Source organism: Zalophus californianus, chromosome 7 (assembly GCF_009762305.2).
Source record: "Zalophus californianus isolate mZalCal1 chromosome 7, mZalCal1.pri.v2, whole genome shotgun sequence".
NCBI lineage: Eukaryota > Metazoa > Chordata > Mammalia > Carnivora > Otariidae > Zalophus > Zalophus californianus.
Genome location: NC_045601.1, coordinates 118,838,900 through 118,864,094, shown reverse-complemented (window position 1 = coordinate 118,864,094; position 25,195 = coordinate 118,838,900). Strand labels below are relative to the sequence as shown.

Sequence of the window (25,195 nt, the reverse complement as noted above, 5' to 3'; positions counted from 1 at the left end):
CGCGCTGGCTACTGCCCTGGTCCTTGGTGCCGGCTCTCTGTGCCCTCCCCACCCCCGTCCTTCAGACCTCAGCCCCAGTCTTGTCTAAATCTCTCAGAGACCCCCTGGAACCTCTTCCTCAGGAAGGCCTCCTCTGGTCTGGAGGTCTAGTGCGCCTCTCAGAAGTAATGCCTCCCAAACAGAACTCCCTTCCTCCCCAGGCTCTGCTCCACCCGGTCTGCCCCCTCTGTGGCTCACTTCGAAGCCTTCATTCTGCTCCTTTCCTCCACCCCCCCACCCCCCACCCCGAGGCAAGCCCAGTCCCTAGCCCCACTCTGGAGCCCATCTCTCCCCAGCCTCCCCAGCACCCTCCTAACTGGTCCCCCCCTTCCCTCCCTCCCCCACCCACACCCCATCCTCCATAGCCAGCGAATCTAGCTCTTAAACATGTCAGCCTCATTGCGTGGCCGCTTCTGTTTGATAGGTACTCCAAGGGCTTTCTACTGACTTAGAATAAACCCCCCGCGCTACCAGCTCCCCCACCCCAGGCCTCTGCCCGCACCACGGGCTCCTCACGGCAGGCAGGTCTCCACACATCCCCTCCTCAGGGAGGCCTTTCCTGTCCCCTCACCTAGCCCCTCCCCCCCCCAGCCAGGTTCTATCCCATCACTGTAGCTTTTCTCTTCATGGCAACGCTTGCCTGGTCAAGCCCACCACTGTGGCCCCTGAGCAAGGTCACTGGCTGGCTCAGATTCCCAGCGAATGAATGAACGATGTTTTATATTCCTCCCTCCTGGCACTGATCATCTTCCAGAGGTAAAGAGTTTTCAAACAAAAGTTGACAGTAAAGAAAACTGGAGCTTCTCAAAAAACTTCCCAAGCAGCCTGGGAAAGGGGTTTTAAAAAAGGTACCACCACCTAGAGAAATAGTTGCATGGGACCACTTCTCGCATTTTCCAGACAGAGATGGCCGCAGGGCGAATTCCCTTCCATTCCCAGAGAGAACATGGCACCTACTGTAGTCATCTTTATTAAGCCACAGGATTCACAGGCATTTGGTGGCTGGTGTCCATGAGGGCAGCTGGCTGACCTCCCTGCCCCCACCCCCCTTGAGCCCCCAGCTGCGCAGTGTCTGGCTGCTCAGCGGCAGACTGGAGCAGGACAGTTCTGGTTGTCTCCTTGAGAGATCGCTTCCTCTTTGGAAATGGCCTCACTCAGGCCCTGCAGATCGTCGAGCAGGACAGAGAGGGATCCTGGGAAAGAAGACCCCAAGGGATAGCAGCCGGACCAGAGAAGGCTGTGGCAGCTCTGGTGCAGAGAACGGGGCTGCCATCAGATGGGGGGTTATGGGGAGGGTTCTCTGGCCCAAGGCGGGCATGGATGAGAGAGGCTGTGGGCCTCGAAGGGTCACAGAGAACGATGCTCATGCATTAAGAGTGCCTAGAGGAGAGATTCCTAAAGTCCCACACATTTGTCCCTTCCTACATGGACCATACCTTTTATGGACTCCCTGGTGGGGGGTGCTGCTGATGGAGGTGCAGGTGCTGAAGACCCTGGGGCCCGGGGGCTGGACTCCACAGACTTCCCCTTATCCAGCAGGGAAGGAAAAACTGCCAACAGTCGCTGCTGCTTGTAACGGGAGAGGAGACCCTCCTGCTGCAAGGTGGCCTGGGAAGGAGAGAGTTAAACGCCACCTAGCCCAGGCAGAGCCGCCCCTCCTCCTTCTCCCCTCCACTCCCCAGCCAGCTCAAGGGCCCTGGCCTCTGCTCTCCCCTACCAGCATAAAGTTCTTGTCCCTCTCTAGCTCCTGCAGGCGCTGGGTCAGCCGCAGCCCCTCCTCCTTCCGGGCCTCATCTTGCAGGCGCCTGAGCTCCTGGTTCCGCTCCTTCTCCCGGGTGGCTTTGCGCTGCATCTGGCGCAGGGAGACCACTATGTGGAAGCCAGGGCACAGAGGGCACAGGTGTGGGGCAGCCCAGAGGCAGTAAGGCACCATGAGGACAGGACTGGAATCGGGCAGGAACACTGGGCCCTGAGCTCTACGGCTCAAGGAAGCCATTTAATGCTCCAGGGCTGTCTCCTCTGTATGGTGGGAGCAGTGGCTGATGCTCTACAACCCTCTGACTCCATGAACCCAAAGTACCTTCCCCATCCCTGAGCCTTCCTGGAGCCGCTCAGGGGAAATCTGAATATGAACTGGATATTCGATTTTGTGCAATTAATGTTTCCTTAATGTGTGACAATGACACGGAGGTTATATAAGAAAATTTCCTCTACATCGAAGTTATATCCTCTTTGTAGGAGATGCAGCTCGGTGATCATGATGTTTGTAACTTACTTTAAGTGATTCCCCCCAAAAATGCACGTATCAGTGTATATGTATATATGGATAGAGCAAATATGGCCAAAGATTAATAACTGCCGGGTGCCCGGCTGGCTCAGTCAGGGGAGCACATGACTCTTGATCTCGGGGTTGTGGGCTCCAGCCCCACGGTGGGTGTAGAGGTTACTTAAAGAAATAAAATCTTAAAAAAAAATTGGTTAATAACTGTTCCATCTAATCAGAGGAAGTACACAAGTGGGCATTATGTGGCTCTTGTAATCTGTCCGGGTATTTGAACTTTTTCCTAAAAAAACGGGGAGGAGGACCTGGCTGACTCAGTCGGTAGAGCATATGACTTGATCTTAGGTTTGTGCGTTTAAGCCCCATGTTGGGTGTAAATATTACTTAAAAATAAAATCTTAAAAAAAAAATTGGGGGTAGACACGCACAGCAGAGAACACCATGTAAAGATGGAAACGGAAGGGAGTGATGTGCCTACTAACCAAGGGATGCCACAGATTACCAGCAACCACTGGAAGGGAGGAGAGAATCATCAAACATAGATTGTCTCTCAGAACCTCTAGCAGGCAACCAACCCTGTCAGCATCTTAGTTCAGACTTCTAGCTTCCAGCTTCCAGTACTGTGAGAGAATAAATTTCTATTGTTTTAGGGGAAAAAAAAAAAGAAAGAAAGAAAAAATCTGGAGGTAATGGTTGGTGTGAGGTTGGGATGGCCGTTGCCTTTGTGGAGGGGAGTGGCTGGGTGGGACTCAGGGGGCTCCAGGGCCGGTCACATGCTGGTGCTGGATATGGGTGCCAGCTACAGGAGTGTGTTCACCGCCTGAGTATTGATCTGTACCGTTTCTTGATAACTTCATTATTTGCAGCTTTAAAACAGCTTTAAAAGAAACCTTGTGTCCACCACTTCCTTCTCCCCGGATGCCCATGCCCATCCCAACAAATCTCACCTGCCTTGCCATGCTCCCTCCGAGCCTCATTCAATCTCCTCTCTGTTTCTAAGAGCTGTTCCCGCAGCCTAGTTTCCACTTCAGCCACCTTCTCTTGCAGAGCTGGGGGGAAGGTGCAGATGGGGTGTGTTTGGGGGAGCGTGGCTTCTCGCCCCCCCACCCCGCCCCAGCCCTCCACGGTATACCCATTGCCCCTGCTGCACACCTTGCCCGTACATCTCCTGCTGCTGGGTCAGTTCCTGCCGGAGACTGGCAGCCTCCTCCGTGCTCTCCTGCTGGCCCTGGCGAGCGGCTTCCAGCTGCAGCCCCACACCAGCCAGGGACTCCTGGGTCCGCCGCAGCTCCTGCTCCAGCTGCTGGGCGACCTCGCTCAGTTGCTGCCGCTCCGCCTCCCCTGTGAAAAGGTGGTGCTCACAGGCCTCTCGGTGCCCCAGGCCCCAGCTTTCCCCTCCTCTCCATCCCCAGCACCCCCAACTCTGGCCCCCGCTCCAGCTCAGTGACTCCAGGACCAGGCGTACCCTGCTCGCGGGCCCGGCCCACCTCCTGCTGGATGATGTGGGCACTCAGCTGCAGTTCTGCATCCAGGCGGTCCCGTTCTTCCCGCAGCTGCTCCAACTCAAGGCTCACATCTGTGGCCGTCAGGGGTGGGGGACAGCTGGGCCGGGGAAGAGAAAGTCAGGAAATCACCCAGCCTGATCCCGAAGCCCCCATCCCTCTTCAGTCCTCACTGTTTGGGGTCCCAGCAAACAACACCTAACCCCCTCCCATCCACCTCACAGGGCCCCAAACTTCACCTCTCCTGGCGCAGCCGAGCAAGGGCCAGTTTTCGAGCCATCAGGCCTGGGCGAGAAAAGGCAGAAAGCAACAAGGAGGAGTTTGAGGAGGAGAAAAGGGAAGGGGGGAGTAAGGGGACGGATGCCCAGACTGGTGACAAATAGGCATGAGGATGGATGTGCGGGGCGAGAGCCGGAGGGGCAGGAGTACAGAGTGGCCGTCAGTCGCCCTACCTACCCTGAATGGTGTGGACCCTGCGGATGGCATAACTGATTCGGCTGCTGAGGCAGGGCAGCTGGGCTGTGGCGCGTTCCACTTCAGCCACAGTGCTCTGGAGCCAGGTCTGAAAGCTGGAGGAGGCACAAGGTCACTGACCCTTCAACCCCACCTCGTTCCCTAAAGGACTTGATGTGACTTGTCGGGACAACTCCTTCTATCCTATATTGCTAAGTATGTGGAGAGCAAGGAAGGGAAAATCCTAGCAGGGAAAAGAAGCTGAAGCCAAGGGTTGGGGCCAGTCATGTCTGAGCTTTCTCAGCCGATGAAGAAGAAAACCTGAGAGCTTAAGCCCTTTAGTGTTTGTTAGATAAAAATAATCCCGTTACTCATAACAGACAGCACAGTTATGCCTAGTCCCAAAACCTAGGGTAAGCTTCTCATCTGGGTCCTAGCAAACAGTGTCTTCAATAAGAGCAGTAAAAACAAGAACGAACTTCAAGGGGTCATACCTGATCTGGACCCAGAGCGCATAACACAGCAGCGGTCAGTACAAACGATTCTGCAGGGGCTAAAACGAGTGCCATAAAGCTGGCTCATCTCTAGCTGATTTGGACTTTTCTGCCTGCAGGCCCCTGGACATGTCTCCTGGCTCTGGAAATCTGCTGGTGCTGTATGCCACGTTTGGGTGTATGAACTTAGGTGCATTTTCCTCAAGAACAAAGGGCACAGCTTCCATCAGTTTTCTAAGGAGCCCTTACCCCAAGAAGGCATTACATGGCGGTGTATCTTTTCAAGCAACCTGCAAAGTTTATTTCTCATAATCTATTTTTTGATCACTAATAGGCATCAGAGATCAAAGCTATCCTCTAACAATTTCCCGATGACAGTGAAGGCCAGATCCGTGTGCTTTATCAGCTGGCTGTGCCCAAAGCGGGACCAGCATGGCTTGTAAAAGCTGAGAAGCTTATACAGGCCCTGGGGGGAGGGCCAAGGCAGCATCTCGGGGCAAGGACGGAACTCTCCAGGAGAGTCCAAGTCTGTATCAACTGAAAAACAAGCAGACGACAAAGGCTGACAGCTGTATCCCTAGCAGCACAGCAGAGATCCTTTACCTAAAAATTGTCTGAGCAGGTGTTTCCAACACCTCTTGTGGCTCTTACAAACCCATTTTCTGATAAAATCTCCAGGCCATCTAGACACACACAAACCTGACAACAATCTGAGTGTGGGTTGTTTTAAGCCTCGTGGATTTTTTGGCCATCAATCATTAGCAAGAACCACTTCAGTGATGTCCTAGTGCCAAAGTAAAACCCTGTGCACAGTGTACCTTCCTGTTCTCCTGGAAACAGGGGGCACGCACAATGAGTAGAATCTGGGTGGTTCATTACAGCTAGTCTAATTCGGTGCAAAGTGGAAATTTTTCGTAATTTTTTAAGTGAAATTAGTCCTCAAGGTACTAACCCAATAGAAAGTGATGGTGGAGGGGCGCCTGGATGGCTCAGTTGGTTAAGCGTCTGCCTTCGGCTCAGGTCATGATCCCAGAGTCCTGGGATCAAGTCCCACATCAGGCTCCCTGCTCAGTGGGGAGTCTACTTCTCCCTCACCCTCTCCCTCTGCTCCTCCCCCCCGCTTGTGCTTGCACTCTCCCTCTCTCTCTCAAATAAATAAAATCTTAAAAAAAAAAAAGTGATGGTGGGCAAGGACCTATCCGGCACCACAATTTTGCTACACCAATAATTCTTCTGTGATCCGTCCAGAACAGCCTCATGGTAACAGTAAACATTTAGAGTCAGATGACACGCCAGGCACTGTGCTGGAGGCCTACGAGGACCGAGTCAGTATCCCCAAGTCCAAAGCTGAGGAGGGGTGTTACCAGCACAAAGAAGTGTGTGTTCCTCCTCAGATGTCTTTCTAAAGGTCATAAAACAGGTGTCGAGAAGTAAACACCCAGGAAGTGGGTATGAGAGACACAGGCTGGCAAATGATGAAGACAGAAACCGGCATACATTTTAGATAGACCATCTAGTAAACCACAGGTGCACAGCTTTAGAATATAGGTTAAATTTGGTTGGAACAAAACAGGGCGTACCTGCAATATTTTAAAGAAAGAAAGATGGGAGTAGCCACACTCTCCATGCTCGAACGACCCTGAAGGTGGTGATCTTCCCAGGTGAACCCAACTATAGGAGGAAGCGTGGCCTCACCTCCAACCAAACATGCACACGAGGCCTAACAAGCAACCCTCCTGCGAACGTGGAGCGGGCTGCCCCAGGGAAAAACAAGCACGGGGACTCTTATGGGGCCAGACACCTCTCGCCCTGCACCCTCCAACGGCCAGCTTCCCAGCCCCTCTTGCCTGGGCTCTTAAACACGGTGCCCAGGAAGCCGGGGAAGCAGAAATGCTACTGCGCGCCCCTCCGTCCCAGATACCTGCTCACAGAGTTGGCCACCAGCTTCAGCTGCTCCTCGGCCGTGGCCGCGTGCTGCTGCTTCCGGCGCTGGGTCTCTTGAGCACGGCTCAGCTCCAGCTGCAGGGCCTGGGAGGGATGCAGTGAGGAGAGGGGTCCCCTCGCCGCAGGGGTTGTGGGGGCAAGTGGTGGGAGGGATCCCTGACCCGCCCCCTTAGCCTCTGCCTGGCTCAGCCACAGACCTTGGCGCCCATCCGCTCCACCTCCACCTCTGCGGCTTTGTCCTGTAGGGAGCGGTGCAGGATGGCCTGCTCCTGGCTCTGGGCCACAGCTCTTTCCTGGAGCTCTGCCACCTGGGGGGGGGGGGGGTGGGCAGGACAAGGCACAGCTAGAGCGGAAAGCTGCAGGGGGGCACTGGGGATGGAGGCGCTGGTGCCAAAGTCTCTGAAAGAACATCATGCAGGGAGACAAGCTTGGGTTCCTGAGAAGGGAGTCTGAGTCCAGGTTTCCTTCCAGAAGCATGTTCCATGTGCCCACACCTTGAGGAAGCTCGCTGTGACATACCCACAAAGACTGGCCGCCTCTGCCCATGCCACCCATGCTTGGCCATTTGTCACCTCCTCAGAGAAGCCGTTCCTGAGCATCCTGCCTAAAGCCGGCCCACCCCATGGTCTCTTTCTGTCACACTTTTACACTTTTCTTGAAAACACACATAATTACTTGACATCATCTAAGTGCTTGCTCCAGAATGTAAGCTCCACGACAGCAGTACTTGCCTCTGTCCCGGGCTGTGTTCCCAGCACATGGTAACCACTCAATAAATCTTTGTTGGATAAGTACCATCCCTACGTAAGGAGCCAGGAGCCGGGAGGGGAGAATTCGGGGAGAAAGAGTCAAGTGACCTGTCCCTTCAGCTGCTCCACGCAGCCTCTGTGCTCCAGCTCCTGGGCCTTTAGCTGCACCATAAGGGCAAACACCTTCTCCCGCCAGCGCTTCAGCAGGGACTGGAACTTCCTGGTGAACTCGGGCTCCAGGGCATCTGAAGGCTGAACCTGCGGGGTGGAGGAGGGGTGGCAGTGTGGGCTCCTGGGGGAGCAGAGCAAGGAGGCTTGTTTTGGGCCTTTTTTTCTGTCCGGCCCAAGCAACAAGAGCCACAGCAAAAAGAGGTGTTCACCGAAAAGAAGATCCCAGCAGGTTCTGGCAGCACGCCGACAGCTGGTACCCACAGGAGCCACTGGGGGCGAGGGGCCTACCTTCCTGGTCAGCTCCTCCTCCTGGATGGTGAGGATGTGCGTGAGGCTCTGCACGCGCACCTGCAGCAGCTCCGCTGTGGTGTGCAGGCCGTCCCGGTCCTCCTGCAAGTGCTGCGGGTGGGAGAGGAGGGGACAGCAGTGGCCTCCGTGGGACCTTCACTCAGGCCCACAAGCGGCCTCCGGACGCTGTCCCTTGTCAGCACTGCCTTCTCTCCTGGCCACCCCTCTCCCAGGATCTGATCCCTGAGCCCCCCCACCCTACCTCCAGCCCCCAACCAGATGCACCCTATACTCTCTCACTTGCACAGTTTCTAGAAGCTCCTGTCGCTCCGATTCCCAGGTCTGGCTGTGGACCTCAGGAGGGACTTGCTCCCCCACATATCTCCTTAAATTCTCAACCAAGGTCACCTGTGCCTCTAAGTCTTCTTGGGTCTTGCTAGGGTTGGGGTGGGAACAGGGCAGCCATCAGTGAGGCACCTGGGAGACCCACGCATCCACCACCTGCCAGGTCCCCTTTTAGCTGCCCACCCCCACTTTACCTCAGCTGCTTCTGTAGCACCTCGGCCTCCCTCTGGGCCACAGCCAGCTCCTTGGCTTCCCCTGCCCTCCTGGTTTCCAGACTACTCAGAGATTTCTCCAAGCCCTCAGCTTTGTTGGTCAAACTGGAAAGAGCCTCCTGGTGAGCCTGTGTCAAGGAGGAGAGCTGTGGAGAGAAGAGAGGGCACAGCAGGGGCCAGCTCACTCCCACATCTGGACTTTCCAAATCTGCTCCTGCTCGGGCCTTGTGCCCGCACTCCCATCTTCTGTAACCTCAGACAACAACCCAGCAAATGGCCCAGCAGCACGTGGCAAAATGGAGACAGAGCTCGCTGCCTCACTGCCCTCCATCCACCTGCCAGTCCATCAGCAGTTCCTGCCGGCTCTCCCCACTAAACAGATCTTCACTTCCGTCTCCACAGCCACCAGACCGGGCAAGCCATCCTCATCTCTGCACCACAGCAACAAACTCCTGACCAGTCTTTAAAAGCCTTCAAGGCAGGGGGACACATGGGGGGCTCAGCCGGTTAAGCGTCTGACTTTGGCTCAGGTCATGATCTTGGGGCCTAAGACAGGCCCCGGGCGCAGCGGGGAGTCTGCCTGTCCCTCTCCCTCTGCCCCTCCTCCCATTTATGCACGCGCTCTCTCTCTCTAACAAATAGAAGAAAAAAGTTTAAATAAATAAACAAAGCCTTCAGTGGCTTATCCCGGCACTCACAACAAAGCCCAGCTTCTGCCCTCTGCCTGCAAAGCCAGACATGCCTTGGCCTCTGCCACTTCTCTGAGTTCAGCTCCTACCACTTGGCTTCTCCCAACTACTCAGACCTCGGGCGACGTCACCTCCTCAGAAGGCCTCACTGGGCCCTCCACCAGCGGCTCCATCCTACCACCTGTTCCCCGTCCTTTCAGCTCTTACCGTCATCGGGAATGACCTCCTCCACAGCTTAGCGTCTGCCACACTGTTCCAAAGGAAGCTCTAGGAACCTTGTCCTTTCCTCACTACGGCTCCAACAGTGGTGAGGATGTGGGGGGCACGGCAGGAGTGGAGGGACGGCTGGTCAAAGGAGGAGAGAGGCTGCCCTCTAGCCCTAGCTTTACACCCTGGTCCTTTGAGAATGAAACCACAAAACTGGTCTGTCTATCTATCCATCCATCCATCCATCTATCATCCATCCATCCATCCATCCACCTAAAGTAAGCTCTACACCCAACGTGGGGCTTAAACTCACCGAATGAGCCAGCCAGGAACTCCACAAAACTGGCCTTTTTAGACATAAAATACAAATCTCATCATGTCTTTTCCCTATTTAATACTTTTCAACAGCTGCTCATTGCTCTCAAGGTGAAGTACAAAGTTCTGAACAGGCCCCGAGGCGTCCCCGTGCACACACCATCCAGGGCCCCTCTCACCTCCTCACCCCCCACGCGCTGTGAAGTGTCGCCAGCTCCCATCACCTCCCCACACGCCAGCTCCCCAGCCAAGTCCTATTCGGCTCAAATGATAATTTCTTATCATGAAGCATCTTTCATAAATCTAAAGGCCATTTATATTTTTCTTTGAACTATCTCCTGTGTCCATTTTCTGGCTAGATTGCTATCGCTCCCTTATCAACTTCTAGGCACACAGTGTATGTTAGGGACATCAGTCTTTTCCTGTGATATGAACTGTAAATATTTTTTATCATCTGTTCTTTAATTTTACTTTTGTCATTTCTAAATTTAGTATCATAAAGCCAGTGTATCAATCTTTCCTTTTTAACACCTCTGGATTTTGATTCATAGGTAGAAAAGCCTTCACCAATCTGAGGTTATAAAGGAATTCACCCAGGGGCACCCGGCTGGCTCGGTCAGTAGAGCATACAACTCTTGATCTCGGGGTCATGAGTTCAAGCCCCATGTAGGGGTGTGGAGATTACTTAAAAAAATAAAATCTCAGGGGCGCCTCGGTGGCTCAGTCATTAAGCGTCTGCCTTCGGCTCAGGTCATGGTCCCAGGGTCCTGGGATCAAGCCCCACATAAGCCTGCTTCTCCCTCTCCCACTCCCCCTGCTTGTGTTCCCTCTCTGGCTGTGTCTCTCTCTGTCAAATAAATAAAATCTTAAAAAAAATAAAATAAAAGGAATTCACCCACGTTTTCTTCCGGTATCTTTATGCTTTCATTTCCTAACATGTCAACTGACTAACCTTTCTAACCCTCCTGTCCATATTAGGGCTCCCTGTCCTCCTCCTGCATGGCATTTCTCCCAATTCCAATTAATTAATTAGGATTAAAATAGGTGTTGAATGTGCATGTCCCCCACTAGGCTGTCAGCTCCACCCACAAGGACTCAGGGTGATTTGCCCACCCCAGGGTCCTGGTTTCTATCTCAGAGACGGTAAAGAGTAAGCACTGATAAATGCTTCCTGAATGAGTCATCTCCCTTCCCCAGTCCACCCTCTCGCATCCTCCTCACCACCCCCACAACGCTCCCACATGAAGTGAGTACCCAGAGGGAAGTAGGAAGACAAAATACTTCCTACTGGAAGGGAAAGGAGGGCTTCAAGTGGTGGGAGCCCACCTGAGTCCTGGGAGAAAAAGTACAACCTTTATTCAAAGACCAAAACACCCAAATCCATCTTTCCAGGTCCTCCGATCTCCAGCCTTCACCAAACATCTCATCACTCCACTGCTCACGGGGCCTTTTCTGTGGAAGCTGCCCTTTCTGGGAAGCTGCTGCCCAGTTCATCCACTGTGAAGCTAAGCCCTTCTCACCCCCACATTCACCTGCTCCTGGTGCAGCCTCTTAACCTCCTCCAGTTCCCGCTGGCTCCCCTCTTCCAGGTTCTTTCGGACAACCTCGGCCCCAGCCAAGGCAGCACGAAGGCCCTCAGCCTCCGCTCGGCCGGCCTTCTCCGCCCGTGCCAGGGCCTCCAGCTCCATGGCCTGGGCCTCCAGCCTCAGCTTCTGCTGCAGCGAGGTCTCCCGCAGGACTCGGACCTCCTCCTCAAGCCGCCGCAGCTCTTGCAGCTGCCGAGAGATCAGCTCAGCCTGCTGGCTCAGGGCATGTGACCCCTCCAGCTCCACAGACCTTCAAAAACAGGGTAGCACAGGTGAGACCTGTCTCTGGTGCTGGGAGGGTGGCGGAGGGCACAACGGGACACAGCAGAAGGAGAGGAGGATCCCTCTGCCATTGTGTGTGAAGACGGTGGGGATGAAGTTGGGCCAGGGGGGTCTCTGCATCTGTACCACCGCTGTCATGTATCATGGCCCTACTAAGCATATTAGGTCCACTATCTGGGCTCACAGGACTTAACGGCTAGCTGAGATCATGGAACACGATCTCTGCTGAGCTACGTACAGGCAGATGCATTAAACATCAAATGTGCACATCATTAGGCCCCACATTCTAAAATGGAGGGGTTGGAAGACACCCAGAGACTTCTGAATTCTGATTTAAGGGCAAGGAAAAGTTGGCGGCAGTTTCAGAGAAAGAGAGGTCATGGCTTCCAGTATCAATACAGTGAGACCAGATGCTAGTTAAAAGCATTTATTGAGTGTTAGATATCCTGTATGAGGAGTCGACAGCACATCAATAAATTACATAGTCTACTGGTGTCCTATAAAGTTTAAACCAGCTTATGATAACATGGCTCTTGACATAACTCCCTCACTGAGGCCCAGAACCACTCCTTTTTTCTTTTAAAACGGTGGGGATCTACAGCCTAGAGATACTAGTTGACTGGCCCAAGGACTCTCGTTGGTAGCCAAACTAGCATCAGAGTCTCTGTCTCCTGACACCCACTCCAGGGCTCCCCTTCTTGTCATCATGCCCCTTCCTCTTGGACAGGGTTCAAGGTAGACCCATGTGCAATCCCACTCCAGAGCAAAACAGCAGAATGACATTCCAGTACATTTAGGAAAAGACACACGACGAAACATCAAGAATAAGAATCAGAACTTTTACAGACAAAACATCAACAAATAGCATGGCCAGCTCTAATGGCAAGCACTCCGTCAGAATGAATCCAACACTACCACAGTACAGTCTACACTCCTAGTTTGCACTTCATTATCTTGCTTATTACTGTCAGCTGTTGGTCAATCTACCTCTTCCCTTAGGATTTTTACTTCACTGATATCAGGATCTCATTCATTTTTGTTACCCCCATTCCTAGCATCTAGCCCACTGCCTTAGTACTTATACATTGTAAGTTCCAGTAACTGCTTCCGCAAAAATGCACAAATTAGGGAACTAAAGGCTGAAACGGGGTAAGGAATCTATTTCAGTGAAGAAGGGTCACTGGCAAGCAAGCCTGAGAAAAGAGCAACAATGAATCCCTACCTGCCTCTCCGCCCCGCCTCCGGCCCATTGCCACAAACATCCTGTTCCCACATGATCACTTGAGGTCTCTGGTTGTCTGGCCGCCTCTCTGAGACATCTGGATGGGTTCGGGGTTGGACCAGGGGAATGTCTGAAACCCAGGTGGGAGCCATTCTTGGTACAGTTGGAAGGGGACGAGCTTGGAAGTGGGATGGGGGAATCAGCCCAGTGGAACCTGAGGAAGCACAAGGACAAAGATGGTCAGTTTCCTAAGGAAAGACAATCACCAGTCCCCTTGCCTGGTCCCACTGACCTGAAGGTCGAAACATCTCCACATCATTTGAAGTCTCTAGATTCTGTGTCCAGCCATCTATGTTTCCCTGGACAATAGGAGAAACAAGGACACCCCGGTTCAATTTTCAGGCCACCTTCCAACGAGAAAGCCCCTACAGTAATAAAAGTCATAATCCTTTAGTAACTTCCCAAGAGAAGCAGGAAATACCCAAGGATCTCTTGCTTGACCCAACCTCGTTCCTGATAGAACTATGGCAATAACCATGAGATGAAAGGAATTCACTGAGACAGGCTGAGAGGGAGCTCTTGGGCTTTACTCATACTTTTAGAATTCCGGGCAGAGCCTCTACCCTCCTCCTTAAGTTTCTACAGTCTCTGCAGTTCCTTGTCAGAGGTGAGAAAGGAGGTGTGCGGTGCAGGGGCTGTGCACCCAGTCTCCAGAGTTCTCTCCATGGCCCAGCAAGGCCTTCCGGAAGCCCATCCAGACACCACCAAGCCATGACTCCTGGCTCCTTCCCTATTAAAGCACTGGCCCAAGGCCTGGCCCCAGATGAATGTGGCCACATGAAGGGCAGGACACCTCCACAGGTCCCCTGGGAATCCAGGCAGCCTAGACCCGTTGGCAGAAAAACCAGCTTCCTCACATCTCATCCAAACCCTTCCAGCAACTTTCCTCAGTTTCTCTCTACTATGCCCTCAGCTGTCATTCCTGTCGCCTCCCCTTCTCTCCAGAGTCCTAGAGCACAAGAGAGGTCTCTTCAAGGTCTCCCTACCCTCCCACCAGAATTCACCTATTCCCCCCCCCATCTGGGATTCCTATCACCCTCCCTCACAAGCTCATCTGCTTTTCTCCCCCGAAGGAAATTATTCTGGTCCCTCACTCCCCCCTCATCTCCCAACTGCCTGCTCGAGCTTCCCTTCACTCTAGCAGGCTCTCACTTCTCCTTCCACCCCACCTCCTCTCCCCCAGAAACCCGAGTCTTCACCCAGCTGGACCTGGGCTCTAAGGCTATTCGGACCACCTCATCTGTTCCTTTACCTGGTCCCTGTAACCCCTCGTCCCCTATCAACCCCTGAACCCACCCCCGTACCCCATCTCGGCCCCTTCCCGCCCCCAACCGACTCTTCCCGAATGCCCCTTACCCAGCGCGAGAACCCCCTCTGCCCTCTAGCCACAACCCCTACACCTCGCTCCCAGGCGCGGCCTCCGCCCCTGACCGCGCCTGCGCACAGCGGGCAGCTTGGCGGGCCCCTCTTCCTGTTTCATCCGGGGAGGAGGGAGGAGGTGCACGCAGGCGCAGTAGTGTCTAAAGCCGGGCCCAATTGCGGCGTTGAGGTACGTCTCCGCGCCCTGGCGGCTCCTCCCAACTCCGGGAACCCGGGAAAACTTGTGAACTAATCAGAAAAAGCGGAAGGCGGGAGGTCAGAGACACTCCCAGAGCGCCGCCCAATGGAGCGGAGGGGGATAAATGAGCTGGCCAATCAGGAGTGGGAAGGGGGTCGGGTTCGCTCTGCGCGGAGTTCGGACCCGGGAATTCCGAAGGCGGGGCGGGCGCTGCCCGCGCGCGGAGACCGCGCCCCTCTCGACCCCGGCTTCCTCGCTGTCAAACAGCCGCGGCAGCGCCAGCTGAGGCCCAAGCTGGAGGGGTCCCGGGGCCACCGCACCCTCTGGCACTGCCTGGAGAGGAGACTACTTGGAGACTGAACCGCGGTAGATCGGAAACGGGGCTCGCAGGGGAGGGAAAAGGCTGGGTTTGCCTTGCGTGATCTCGGGGAGCTCTTTCCCCTGTTTTTTCCCACCTGGAGAAGCTGGGAAGTCAGGGTTTAGATCTGCTTTGTCAGAGAACGTAGGGACCATTTTCACTGCCTTTTGGGGGATGACAGTGGATTCCTTTCCCACTGGGGTTAAAGATAACTAGTTATGAGTGAGGGATTGGCCCGAAGGGCGAGGCGTGAGCGAGCAGGAGGGTTGCTCTGTTTGGATAAGTGAGTCTGACAGGAAGCTTCTCTCCAAATTACACTGAGGCGACAAGTTAGTATTGTACAGAAGCAGAAATCCCTATACACACATCTAGTTTGCATTTCCCTGGAAGCTGCCTAATATATTGTTGCCTTGCACAGATTGAGTCTCCCTGAATACTTTGTGGCCTGAGGATCCGGTTCAACTAAAGTGCCATAGGACGTGTTCGTTTTTGCACTGCACCTGGGACCTTCCCTGAATTTTTCAGTTGCAAAACTGCTTGACAGACAGTTTTGCTTGCAGCGCATGCCTAGGCTCCTTGCACTCTGAATTTGCACTGCTCAGGCCTGGGTTCTCATCTGAGCTTTGCCACTGAACCCTGGTGAAAACTCAGGCCTGTGCTCAAAGTTGAAATTGCACAAAGCACAGCTCAAATTTGCGTCAGACAGAAAGTGAACTCAGGCCAGCGTGCATGGCTTAGGTGTGGGAAAGGTGATGGACTCCTGAAGTGGAAGAGGTGGTGCAGAGGGGGCACCGCCCATGCTGCCCTGCTTCCAGCTGCTGCGCATAGGGGGAGGCAGGGGTGGTGATCTCTACACCTTCCACCCCCCTAGCGGGGCTGGCTGCACCTACCGCTTGGGCCGTAGGGCCGACCTGTGTGATGTGGCTCTGCAGCCCCAGCGGGAGCCTGGCCTCATCTCTGGAGTCCATGCAGAGCTGCATGCAGAGCGCCGGGGTGATGACTGGAGGGTCAGCCTGGAGGACCATAGCAGCCAAGGTGAGCAGTGAGCAAGGAGGCCTTGCGCCTGGGCAGTTGCAGTTCTGGGCTGGAGTAAATTAAGGGGCTCCACAGGGACCCTGCCTGCCTCCCAAACTCCCTGTCAGGTTGGATGGACAGTTGTAGTCCAGACCTGCATCTTCCCACTAAAGGTGTGCAGTGTTGGAAGCTGTCTGTGGGGCTGACCCCTGATGGTCCCTGCCTAGCTGGAACCATCTAAACAAGGGCTTTGAGGTAGATCCAGGGCCTGGGCCATCATCAGGAAAGCATCACAGTGGGGGTATTCTGGAGCCATTGGGGGCCAAGCTCAGATGACTCAGTTTCCAAATTTGCTGACGCACCTTGTTCTTGTCTGAAGGCAGTTATGATATGTTGGATTATGGGTGTTTTTTTTTTTTTATTTGAGAAAGAGAGTGAGCGAGAGAGAAAAGGGGCAGGGGGAGGAGGAGGGAGAGGGAGAAGCAGACTCCCCGCTGAGCAGGAAGCCTGATGTGGGCCGGTTCCCGGAACTCTAGGATCATGACCTCAGCCCAAGGCAGACGCTTAACCGACTGAGCCATCGAGGTGCCCCTTGGATTATGTTTTAATGATCAAGGCATATGTCTTACTCCCTGACTTGCAGGCATTTGCAGTCAGCCTCAGAAGGCCTGGGTTTGCCACTGTCCCCAGGTGAAACCTCAGGCCTGTCCCTTCACCTCTCTGGGTCTCAATTTCCTCATAGGTAAAATGTAAGGCTTTGTAAAGTTTGTTTTGGGAATGTTGTGGAGATTAAATAATTAGAGTAGCCCACATTCGTTTAGTGCTTACTGAATGAGCCAGATACTGTTTTAAGTGCATTGAATGTAGGTGAGCACTAATATCATTCCCATTTTATAGACTAGGCAAATGAGGCACAAGGTTAACTTGTCCAGGTAACATAGCTGGTAAGGGTGGGGCCAAGATCTCAACCCAGATAGTCTAAGGTATGCCAATAACTGTTTCTGCACTGGAGCTGGGTCAGAGTGTGTCTGAGAATGGGACCTCAGCAATGAGGGAAGGAGTCCATTCCTCCCATGTGCCCTGTGGGAGGGCATAAAAAATAAACTTGTTCCCAAATCACAAGGAGCTTAATATCTGATACCACCTGCTCAGGGACTTCAAAGTGAGAATTTGATGACAGGTGTCACGTTCTCATGTTCCCTAGAAAATCAAAGGAGGCCAGATTTCTTCACTCCTGACTGGTCATTTCTGTTTTTGTCATTCTCTGTATCTGTCTGGTGCCCTGCCATCAACAGGGACTCTGGTCAATAATGTCCGACTCCCAAGGGGTCACAGGCTGGAGTTGAGTGATGGGGACCTTGTGACTTTTGGCCCTGAAGGGCCCCCAGGAACCAGCCCTTCGGAGTTCTACTTCATGTTTCAGCAAGTCCGAGTCAAACCTCAAGATTTTGCAGCCATTACCATCCCAAGGTCTAGTGGTGAAGAGGGAACCAGGGCTGGCTTCCGGCCTATGCTGCCCCCCCAGGGGGCCCCACAGCGCCCCCTCAGCACCCTTTCCCCTGCCCCGAAAGCCACATTGATCCTCAATTCCATCGGTAGTCTCAGCAAGCTCAGACCTCTGCCCCTCACCTTCTCCAGGGGTGGGGGTGAGCCACAGAGCCTGCCTGTTCCCACTCCTCCTAGGGAGGTGGGGACCACCCCTTCTGCCCCACCCCCAAGAAATCGGAGGAAATCGGCTCACCGAGTGTTGGCAGAGCTGGATGATGAGGGCGAGACTCCTGAGGGCCCCCCACCAGTCTTTATGGAGCCCAGGAAGAAACTCCGTGTAGAGACAACCCCACGGACACCTGGTGGGTAAGTGGAGAGATCTTTCTCAATTTTTAACTCCTTTTTGATTCCTTATTAGAGCCCCAGGCTGGGAGGTGGCCCTCTGCTCTGGGGATAGGAATGGGAATGGGACTGGGAAGTGGACAGAGCTGGAAAAGATTTGGATTGGCAAAACCTGGGTTAATTCTACTCTTGTGTTTCAACACTAGTCTAGTGAGTCTATCGAGGTTCACTCTAGAATTATCCAGGGCAAAGTTCTAGGCTTCTTCAGGTTTGCAGTGACCTGGTTTTTGTGTCACTTTCTTCAGAAATCGACGTGGACGTCCTCGGAAGCACCCAGTGAGCACTCCCAGGGCTCCCCCTGCAGTTGGGGGTGGGGAGCCCTGTGCAGCCCCTTGTTGCTACCTACCCGAAGAAGAAACAGTTGCCTGGGTTCAGTGTGATGGTTGTGACGTCTGGTTCCATGTGGCCTGTGTTGGCTATAACATCCAGGCTGCCAGGGAGTCTGACTTCCAGTGCCCAGGGTGTCGTGTAGGCATCCAGACCTAAGGCCCCCCACCAGGGCACCAGAAGACAGAGAACTGGCACCTCCAGGCCACAGGTGGACACAGTGGGGCTCCAATGGACCTCCTAAGAAATGCCCCCCTTTTCCCTTGCCTCCCTGGGGGGGGAATGACTATAGGGGAAGTGTCCACAGCTATGGATATTGACTCAAGGCCTGAAGAAGGCCCTCATGGCCAAGGTGACAGAAGAGATGGTTTCCTGCCAAAGATACTGCTGCCTCCGGGAAGTTGCCAGCAAGCTGGGAATTCCGTTACAAGCTGTAGTTCCTTGTCATAGGCACTAGAATGTCTGTGGTCAGAGCACACATCAATTGCAGAGGCTGTGCCTGGGCGGATAGAAGCCTCAGTCTAGGAACAAACAAGTGCTTAATGATCTTGGATGGCATCACTAAGGCACTCTGGGAAAACCCAAGGCATGGCCTCAAAACTTTTACATTGTGGCTAAACCACTGCCACTGGCCGTGATCATGACCTTGTTTTTTAGAGCTTTGCTTCTATTTCCAAATAAAGAACAAGCAGCTTCATTCACTCCTAGGTATTCTTTTTCCAGGCCTGGTACTCCTTGCTTTCTGGTTATGGTCTGGAAAGCTTAATTGACTCTTAGGGGAAGAGATGAGCAAAGCACAGAGGAGTATGAACCTGCTCACTTGATACAGAATGGGCTGGAGGTGGGAGACTGGAGAAAAGGTAATTAAGGTTCTTAGTTTAAAGGAAAAACAGATCCACGGCCATTAAAATAAAGTAGATGGAGTTTGGTCAAGTTCATAAGGATGGCAGAACCTCTGGAAAAGGTACTACCAGGGGAAAAGAGACCGGTACACCAGCTAGAGCAGATGCTCACCTGGTCTAGTGTGGATCAGCCTTGTACAGTACACGGACTCTCTTCTGTGAGCCTTACACCAAGCCAACAGTGTCAAAACGGTATTTCTGTACCTCTCATTAGGAAAGCCTTATCCTGACCTATTGCTATCTTTAGGTCCATTGCCTTTTATCCCTACTTGACTTACCGACCCAAGTGCCCTCCCCATCAAGGACAAGGGCTCCAATTAAGTAATAGCAGAACCAGGACAAAAACATGGGTGTTTGTTGAGTCACTCATGGACAGAGTAGGCCAAACCCTTAAGTGGAAACCAAATGGACTTTGGTATCAACAAAGCACAAGATGGAGTTTCTAAGTTGGGACAATATGCAGAAGCATAGCATCTAAAGATGATTCCTTAGTATAAAGCCATTAAGGACACTTCCAGAGTTGAGTGGGGAAAGCACAAAGTCCGCTCCTTAATAGGGAATGGGCTATAAAAATAAGGCATTCCAGGGGCGCCTGGGTGGCTCAGTTGAGTGACTCTTGGTTTCAGCTCAGGTTGTGATCTCAGGGGCCTCGGATGGAGCCATGCCTGGGGTCTGCTTCTCTTTCTCTGCCCCACCCCACCCCTCTCCGCTCATATTCTCTCTCCTAAGTAAAATCTTTAAAAAATAAAAATAAGGCACTCCACTTAAATTTCCCCAAAATTCGAAGTCACAGGCTCCGAGGGAACTAGCTCACACCTATAGGGGCCTTCTACAAATCAGTGGGTTCCAATACCGGCTCTCCCTCTGACATTGTATGACTGAGCAGTTTAAATGGCACCTTGGTTTCAGGGTCACTGGGTTCTAAGAGCTATTAATATCTAACTATTGGGTATCCCCATCCCCTCTTCAGTAACCAAAGGAGGACAAACCAAAGACAAAAGTATCTACCTACTGTGTCCCAGGCTTCTTTATTTAAGACAGTGATGTGGGGATTAAAAACAAGAGCATCCTTGAACTTCACCTTCCCTCCAATCAGTCCCCCCAAACTCCCTGCCCCCACACCCTTTGTGTTCCCAAATCCTTTCCTAGTGAATGAAGAACTTAATCCCAAAGCCCTGGTACAAACCCCAGGTTCTCTTTCCCTCGCTCTCCCCCTTCCTCGGGCCCCCACTCCTGGGAAGGGCCGGCATCTCAGTTTGAATGCATGGGAGAGCCCAGAGTGGTGACAGACACAGAGGGAAAGCCTTCACCCTCAGGGAAAGGGACTGAGGAGTACAGCGTGGTGAAGTGAGGGCCCCCATAGCCTGGGGTACCAAAATGGGGCCCTGGTGCCAGAGGAAAGGACACTGGTGCCCCTGAGAAAGGGGCCCCAGCAGCCTCAAAATCCTCTCGTTGTGAATAGTCACTGCTTGATCGTTTGCCCTTCTGCCGACGATTGCAGAACCACACTCGGACCACCTGGGATGGAAGACACAACGTAGAGTGACACTTGATCCTAAGCTCCGGGAAGTGAGGCTGGCTTTGCTTAGTCATTTGGCCCAAAGCCGACAGATCTAGAGCGGTTGGAGGGCAAGAGGCAGAGCCAGGGAAAGGGCGGCGGTGACCGGGAAGGAGGGGGGCACAGAGGGACGGGGCACTCACGTCCTTCTCAAGGCCGAGCTGCTGGGCAATGTGGCTGATCTGCTGCAGGGTGGGCTTCGGGCACTGCAGGAACATGTTCTCCAGGTTGCCCCTCACACGGTTCTCGATACTCGTTCGCTTTCTCTTTCGGGCCTGCACGAGGGTCTCTGCTTTGCATATCTGGTGAGGTAGGGAGGGAGGGAGTGGCAAGGGAGGAAAATGGAATGGCAGGCTTTGAACGTGCTGGGCACCATGAGGGTAGTGACTCAAGAGCAAATTGCTAAGGGGGCACTGCCCGGAGGGGTCACCCGCACCAGATGGTGTGAGAAAGAAGAATCCTGGAAGGGTGGGTCTAGACAGACGGTTCCGGAGAATCCTGAGGAATTCTACTCCATCCCATTGAGGTAAGAGTATGGCCCCCAGGAAGGAGAGCAGCAAACCAGGGAAGGAAGCGTCGACAACTGGGCTAAGACTCGGCAGATCCCTGAGCCTCCCTCCCCACCCTCACCTCCTGTAGATTTTCGTTGTTGTCGGCTTCCTCCACCCACTTCTGCAGCAGGGGCCGCAGCTTACACATGTTCTTGAAACTGAGCTGCAGAGCCTCAAAACGGCAGATGGTCGTTTGGCTGAACACCTTCCCTGCGGAGGCCAGGTGAAGGAGAAGCAAGGTGAGGCAGAAGGCAATCCCTTCATGACCCCAAGACCCAGGGCCTCTTCATTGTTTCCTGCCTTCCCAAGATCCCACACCGGGTTCCCACTTCCTCCCAGAGGGAACTCAAGGTCCAAGTATGTTTTCCCCCTCCCTCTCTACCCTCTTTCATATGGGGGGGTGGGTGAAGCCTGCCCCTGAAACACCCTTCCCTTGCTCCCCTGGTGGGAAGAAAAGCCCCAAGTCCAGGCATGTTCTTCCAGGGGAGATGTGGTCCCTGTGTTCTGTGGGGCAGGACATGGTGAGGGAGACCCACCAAAGAGAACCCCCAGGGTGAGCCCCACATCGGCCTGGGTATATCCCAGGGTGATCCTCTTCTGCTTAAGGAGCTTGGCAAATTGTTCCAGGTCTTTCTGCAGAGCTTTGATGTCTTGGGACTGCAGTCAAAAAGGCAGAGGACATGTAAGAACACGAACGCATCAGCTGTCAACCCCCCTTCCCATCTGGGCCCCAAGGAATGGTCTGTGGGAGTATCTGCACCCAGACTGCCCACCAAATATGGAGTAATAACCTATCTACCAAAGTCATTCACCCCAGAAAGCAACACATCCAGCAGATGCAAAGCACCACGCATGCACAGACGGAAAGGCAGGCCCTGCCTCCACGAGAATGAACACCTGTCAGCTTATGAAGGGAGCTGCTGCCTCTTTGCTCATTAATACTTACAAAAGATTTCTAACTCAAATATTACCCCAATTTGGGGCAGTTCTGAGACCAGAAACGTAAAGGGCACCATGCCTCTAATTCTCATTTCCATATACTCTCCCCCAGTTTGCTTCCAGAGGATGACACGGCATGTATACGCAAACACACTACAAAACAGATGTCCAAAAAGGGATGAATTAAGTGAAGGGTATACAGTTGGTGCTCATTTTTAAAATTGGGTTATTCCTTATTTTTACTGTATCTTTTTGCAACACATAGGCATTCTCCTTGATTAATTCAACAGATGTATTGCCCTTTCTATAAGCCAGCAGCTATGCAAACTGGACAGAAAGCCCTGGCTTCAGGGGGCTTCCATTCTAACAGGGAGAGACAATTATCCAGTACGTTACTATGTTAGAAGCACTATGGACAAAAGCGAAGCAGGGTGGAGGACTACAGAGTACAGCAGTGGAGGGCATGATGGGGATGGGGAGAGTTTTAAGTAAGATAGAGAAAGTGATGCTTGAGCAAAGGGTGGAAAGGGCCCGCGGTGGGTGGAGCAGGGTGAAAAGACTGAGGAGGGAAGGGATGAGGTGAGGAGCTCACGAAGTCAGGGGGCGCAGGGCAGGTATCTTGTGGATGCTGCAGTGCATGAGACGGGGAGCTGCTGGATGGATGTGTGGAGTAAAATGATCCGATTTTAAAATGTTCACTCCAGGGGCGCCTGGGTGGCCCAGTCGTTAAGCGTCTGCCTTTGGCTCAGGTCATGATCCCAGGGTCCTGGGATCGCGCCCCGCATCGGGCTCCTGGCTCAGCAGGAAGCCTGCTTCTCCCTCTCCCACTCCCCCTGCTTGTGTTCCCTCTCGCTGTGTCTCTGTCAAATAAATAAAATCTTAAAAAAAAAAGTTCACTCCTGTCGACGTGTTTACAACAGACTAAGGAGGCAACTGCAGTCCGCCCACCCCACCCCCCCATAGACGGGGCGGCTGGGACCAGGGCGGTAGTGATTGCTTCAGGGTGTATTTCCAAGACCAAGATAGCTGGGTTTCCAAAAGATGGGATGTAGAATGTGAAAGCAATGAGGATGACTGGTTGGGGCCTTGAGCAACTGGGTGATGGTCGGGGTGGAGCAGTTCATGAGCCATCCCAGCTGGAGACAAAAAAATGTGGTAGTCCTGTCTACAAGGGCAGATGAGAGGAAGGGAGGAAGGAAAGGTAGAACAGAGGGTGATGGACTTAGCCCTGGGGCACTCCCATGAGGGCGGGTGGCCAAAGGGACCAGAAAAGCAGCGAAACCTATGTGCAGTCCTGGAAGCTTTGAGGGAAGGATTCCAAGGGTGGTCGATCACACCAAATTCCATAGGCCAACTTCGGCTCAGTCAAGGCTTCAGAACGCTAAATGTCCTTCGCTCCCCATCATGGCTTGTCCAAATCCTACTTACAGGATTTGAAATAAGGTAACCCCAGCTCAGATCCTAACTTCATCATTTGGTAGTTAGGACCCGTGAAATAGGCTGATAATACCTCCCTGGGAGATTTTGTGCCGGTTAATGAGATAATGATGTAGGCACTGAGCACACAGCCAGGCACTTAGGAAATGGACCACAATTGGCAGCCATTATCATTCAAGGCTCAGTCGCCTCCTACAAAGTCTAGGGCCACTGGGTCAGCTGAAGCGCTCGCACCTCCTTCTGTGAGGTCTAAGGGCTTAGTACTTGATCTCTAATTGCTTACACTTGTCTCTTTGGAGGACTGGAAGACACATCCATAAGAGTTCTTTGGCAGGGCTGAACGCAGAAGTCTCTCAGTGCCTCAGCAGACCCTATGTTTGGGGAATGGCCTGGAGAGGAGTTCTTCCACCACTTTGGTTTTTGTCTTGTCCACAACTTACGGAATTAAGGCTGAAATCGGTAAAGTTCTCTACAAGTGGGGGCCAGGGTGTGCACTTTGCATAATGGTGACTCACTAGCCCCAAGGCAGAGGTCAAGGGAAGACAAGCCCTAAACTTGACGGGAGGTAAACCCAAACCCACATGTCCGCACACACAGCCCAAACAGGAGCTTCTATCAGAAATCAGTCCCACCCTAGACTTTCAGGAACAATAACCCTGGGATAAGCACTGTTTTTACCCTCAGGCCACACTCAACCCTAAGGCCAAGATCCTGAACCTGGTGGTAAGGATCAAATTTTCAAGAAGGGCTAAGGGTGGGAGAAGGGGCTCAAACCCAAAGCTGGGTCTGGTGCTGGGCTGGTATTAAGTGAGGGATCGGACCTGGCTCAGGCCAGGCCTAAAAGTGGAAAGCAGCTACTTGACAAGGGTCAGGCGGGAAGAAGGCCACCATGGGGCAGCTTCCGACTCCCCCCAGGGCTGCCCCAGGCCTCACCTGCCCGTTCTCTCAGAATTCCGGCTTCTGGTTCCCACCTTGCCCTTGCTCTCAAGCCACACAGTCCTCTCTGCCCGGGGCGCCGCCCCAGCCTGCTCCCCTCTTGCGTTCCAGGCCTAGGCAGCTGTAGGCAACCACCTCCCCCTCCCGTGGCCGCCCCCTGCCAAGCCCGGCCACCTCCCCCACCAGCCCCATTTCAGCTCACTCGCCTCCTCGGGGTTTTGCTCCAGCTTCTCCTTGTCCGGCTTCACAGCCGCAGGTGGGGCAGCGCAGGGCTCAGGGGAGGCCCCCTCGGAGTTGCTCTCCACCCCGGCTCCCCGCTCGCCCTCCGGCTGAGAGGTCTCCAGGCCGCCTTGGGGCACCAGCCCCACTCCAACCTGAGGTCCACAGTAGGCCATCCCTCCGCAGAAGTCGTAGGGCGGGGGGCACGGGGGAATCCCCCACACCTCCGCGCCCGGCCCAACCCCCGGCCCGATTCCCGACCCGCCGGGAGGGCCTGGGAAGCTCAGCCAGGTCCGAGGGTCAACCCAGCCGGGCTCCGGCCCTCCCGGCCCATCGCCTCCACCGCCCGGCGGGGGCGAGAAGGCCAAGTCGGAAGACAGGTGTCCCGCCATGGGGAACGGAGGCGCCCCAAGCCGGGGGCCTGGAAAAATGAGGGCTCTCCAAAGAACTGCTCAACACCTCTCTCCCTCCCCAATCCCACCCACTAGCCTTGACCTCTGGCCCCGCCCCCTGGATGGGTGGAGGAGAGGGCGGTCGGGGTGGGAGAAACTGAGGCGAAGGGTGTTTGCCGGATGGTGGCGGTGGTTCGTCGCCAGGGCGGAAAGCCGGGGACCTCCAGCTGGGTGCCTCTCCAGGCCCTAGACTCTTGATGCAGGCCCCCCCATTC

General features: G+C 53.8%; 3 protein-coding genes across 14 annotated transcripts; 1 reads left to right on the top strand and 2 right to left on the bottom strand.

The window, feature by feature from the left end:
- Positions 1–969: 969 nt before the first annotated feature.
- Positions 970–14,311, bottom strand: CCHCR1 (coiled-coil alpha-helical rod protein 1). Of its 12 annotated transcripts, none has more exons than XM_027603397.2 (18): positions 13,376–14,042; positions 13,072–13,138; positions 12,780–12,993; positions 11,222–11,525; positions 8,461–8,624; positions 8,222–8,357; positions 7,922–8,032; positions 7,571–7,720; positions 6,911–7,021; positions 6,691–6,797; positions 4,279–4,391; positions 4,062–4,107; positions 3,786–3,922; positions 3,473–3,661; positions 3,268–3,369; positions 1,757–1,908; positions 1,476–1,605; positions 970–1,232 (listed from the first exon to the last, which is right to left on the bottom strand). In XM_027603397.2, the coding sequence occupies exons 1-18, from the start codon at positions 13,616–13,618 to the stop codon at positions 1,120–1,122; spliced, it is 2,589 nt and encodes an 862-aa protein (XP_027459198.1). In that variant the 5' UTR covers positions 13,619–14,042; the 3' UTR covers positions 970–1,119. The 12 variants fall into 12 exon arrangements, 9 of the variants coding, with proteins under 9 accessions (XP_027459198.1, XP_027459203.1, XP_027459200.1 ...); XM_027603402.1 differs by lacking the exon at positions 13,376–14,042 and adding an exon at positions 14,196–14,311 and having other exon boundaries at positions 972–1,232; positions 1,476–1,647; positions 13,072–13,204; XM_027603399.1 differs by lacking the exon at positions 13,376–14,042 and adding an exon at positions 14,196–14,310 and having other exon boundaries at positions 972–1,232; positions 1,476–1,647.
- Positions 14,312–14,513: 202 nt separating this feature from the next.
- TCF19 (transcription factor 19) lies at positions 14,514–18,684 on the top strand. Its single transcript, XM_027600842.2, has 4 exons — positions 14,514–14,763; positions 15,174–15,790; positions 17,065–17,623; positions 17,905–18,684. The coding sequence occupies exons 2-4, from the start codon at positions 15,553–15,555 to the stop codon at positions 18,143–18,145; spliced, it is 1,038 nt and encodes a 345-aa protein (XP_027456643.1). The 5' UTR covers positions 14,514–14,763; positions 15,174–15,552; the 3' UTR covers positions 18,146–18,684.
- A 1,213-nt stretch (positions 18,685–19,897) lies between these two features.
- Positions 19,898–24,920, bottom strand: POU5F1 (POU class 5 homeobox 1). The gene is made up of 5 exons (XM_035728617.1): positions 24,516–24,920; positions 21,534–21,654; positions 21,077–21,207; positions 20,590–20,748; positions 19,898–20,406 (listed from the first exon to the last, which is right to left on the bottom strand). The coding sequence occupies exons 1-5, from the start codon at positions 24,918–24,920 to the stop codon at positions 20,140–20,142; spliced, it is 1,083 nt and encodes a 360-aa protein (XP_035584510.1). The 3' UTR covers positions 19,898–20,139.
- Between the last annotated feature and the right edge of the window lie 275 nt (positions 24,921–25,195).

What these genes read in the sequence shown, in the direction of transcription:
- CCHCR1 (XM_027603396.2), bottom strand. Translation starts at nt 13,618, where the DNA reads ATGTGGCCACATTCATCTGGGGCCAGGCCTTGGGCCAGTGCTTTAATA. An exon ending in GAGGCGGGGCGGAGAGGCAG is followed by an intron (nt 11,526 to 12,779) that starts GTAGGGATTCAT and finishes CTGTTTTTGAAG; the next exon opens with GTCTGTGGAGCTGGAGGGGT. An exon ending in GAGGGAGCATGGCAAGGCAG is followed by an intron (nt 1,909 to 3,267) that starts GTGAGATTTGTT and finishes GCTTCCACATAG; the next exon opens with TGGTCTCCCTGCGCCAGATG.
- TCF19 (XM_027600842.2), top strand. Translation starts at nt 15,553, where the DNA reads ATGCTGCCCTGCTTCCAGCTGCTGCGCATAGGGGGAGGCAGGGGTGGT. An exon ending in GGAGGACCATAGCAGCCAAG is followed by an intron (nt 15,791 to 17,064) that starts GTGAGCAGTGAG and finishes TGCCATCAACAG; the next exon opens with GGACTCTGGTCAATAATGTC. An exon ending in ACCCCACGGACACCTGGTGG is followed by an intron (nt 17,624 to 17,904) that starts GTAAGTGGAGAG and finishes CACTTTCTTCAG; the next exon opens with AAATCGACGTGGACGTCCTC.
- POU5F1 (XM_035728617.1), bottom strand. Translation starts at nt 24,920, where the DNA reads ATGGCGGGACACCTGTCTTCCGACTTGGCCTTCTCGCCCCCGCCGGGC. An exon ending in CACCCTGGGGGTTCTCTTTG is followed by an intron (nt 21,208 to 21,533) that starts GTGGGTCTCCCT and finishes TGGCCTCCGCAG; the next exon opens with GGAAGGTGTTCAGCCAAACG. An exon ending in AGCTCGGCCTTGAGAAGGAC is followed by an intron (nt 20,407 to 20,589) that starts GTGAGTGCCCCG and finishes CTTCCATCCCAG; the next exon opens with GTGGTCCGAGTGTGGTTCTG.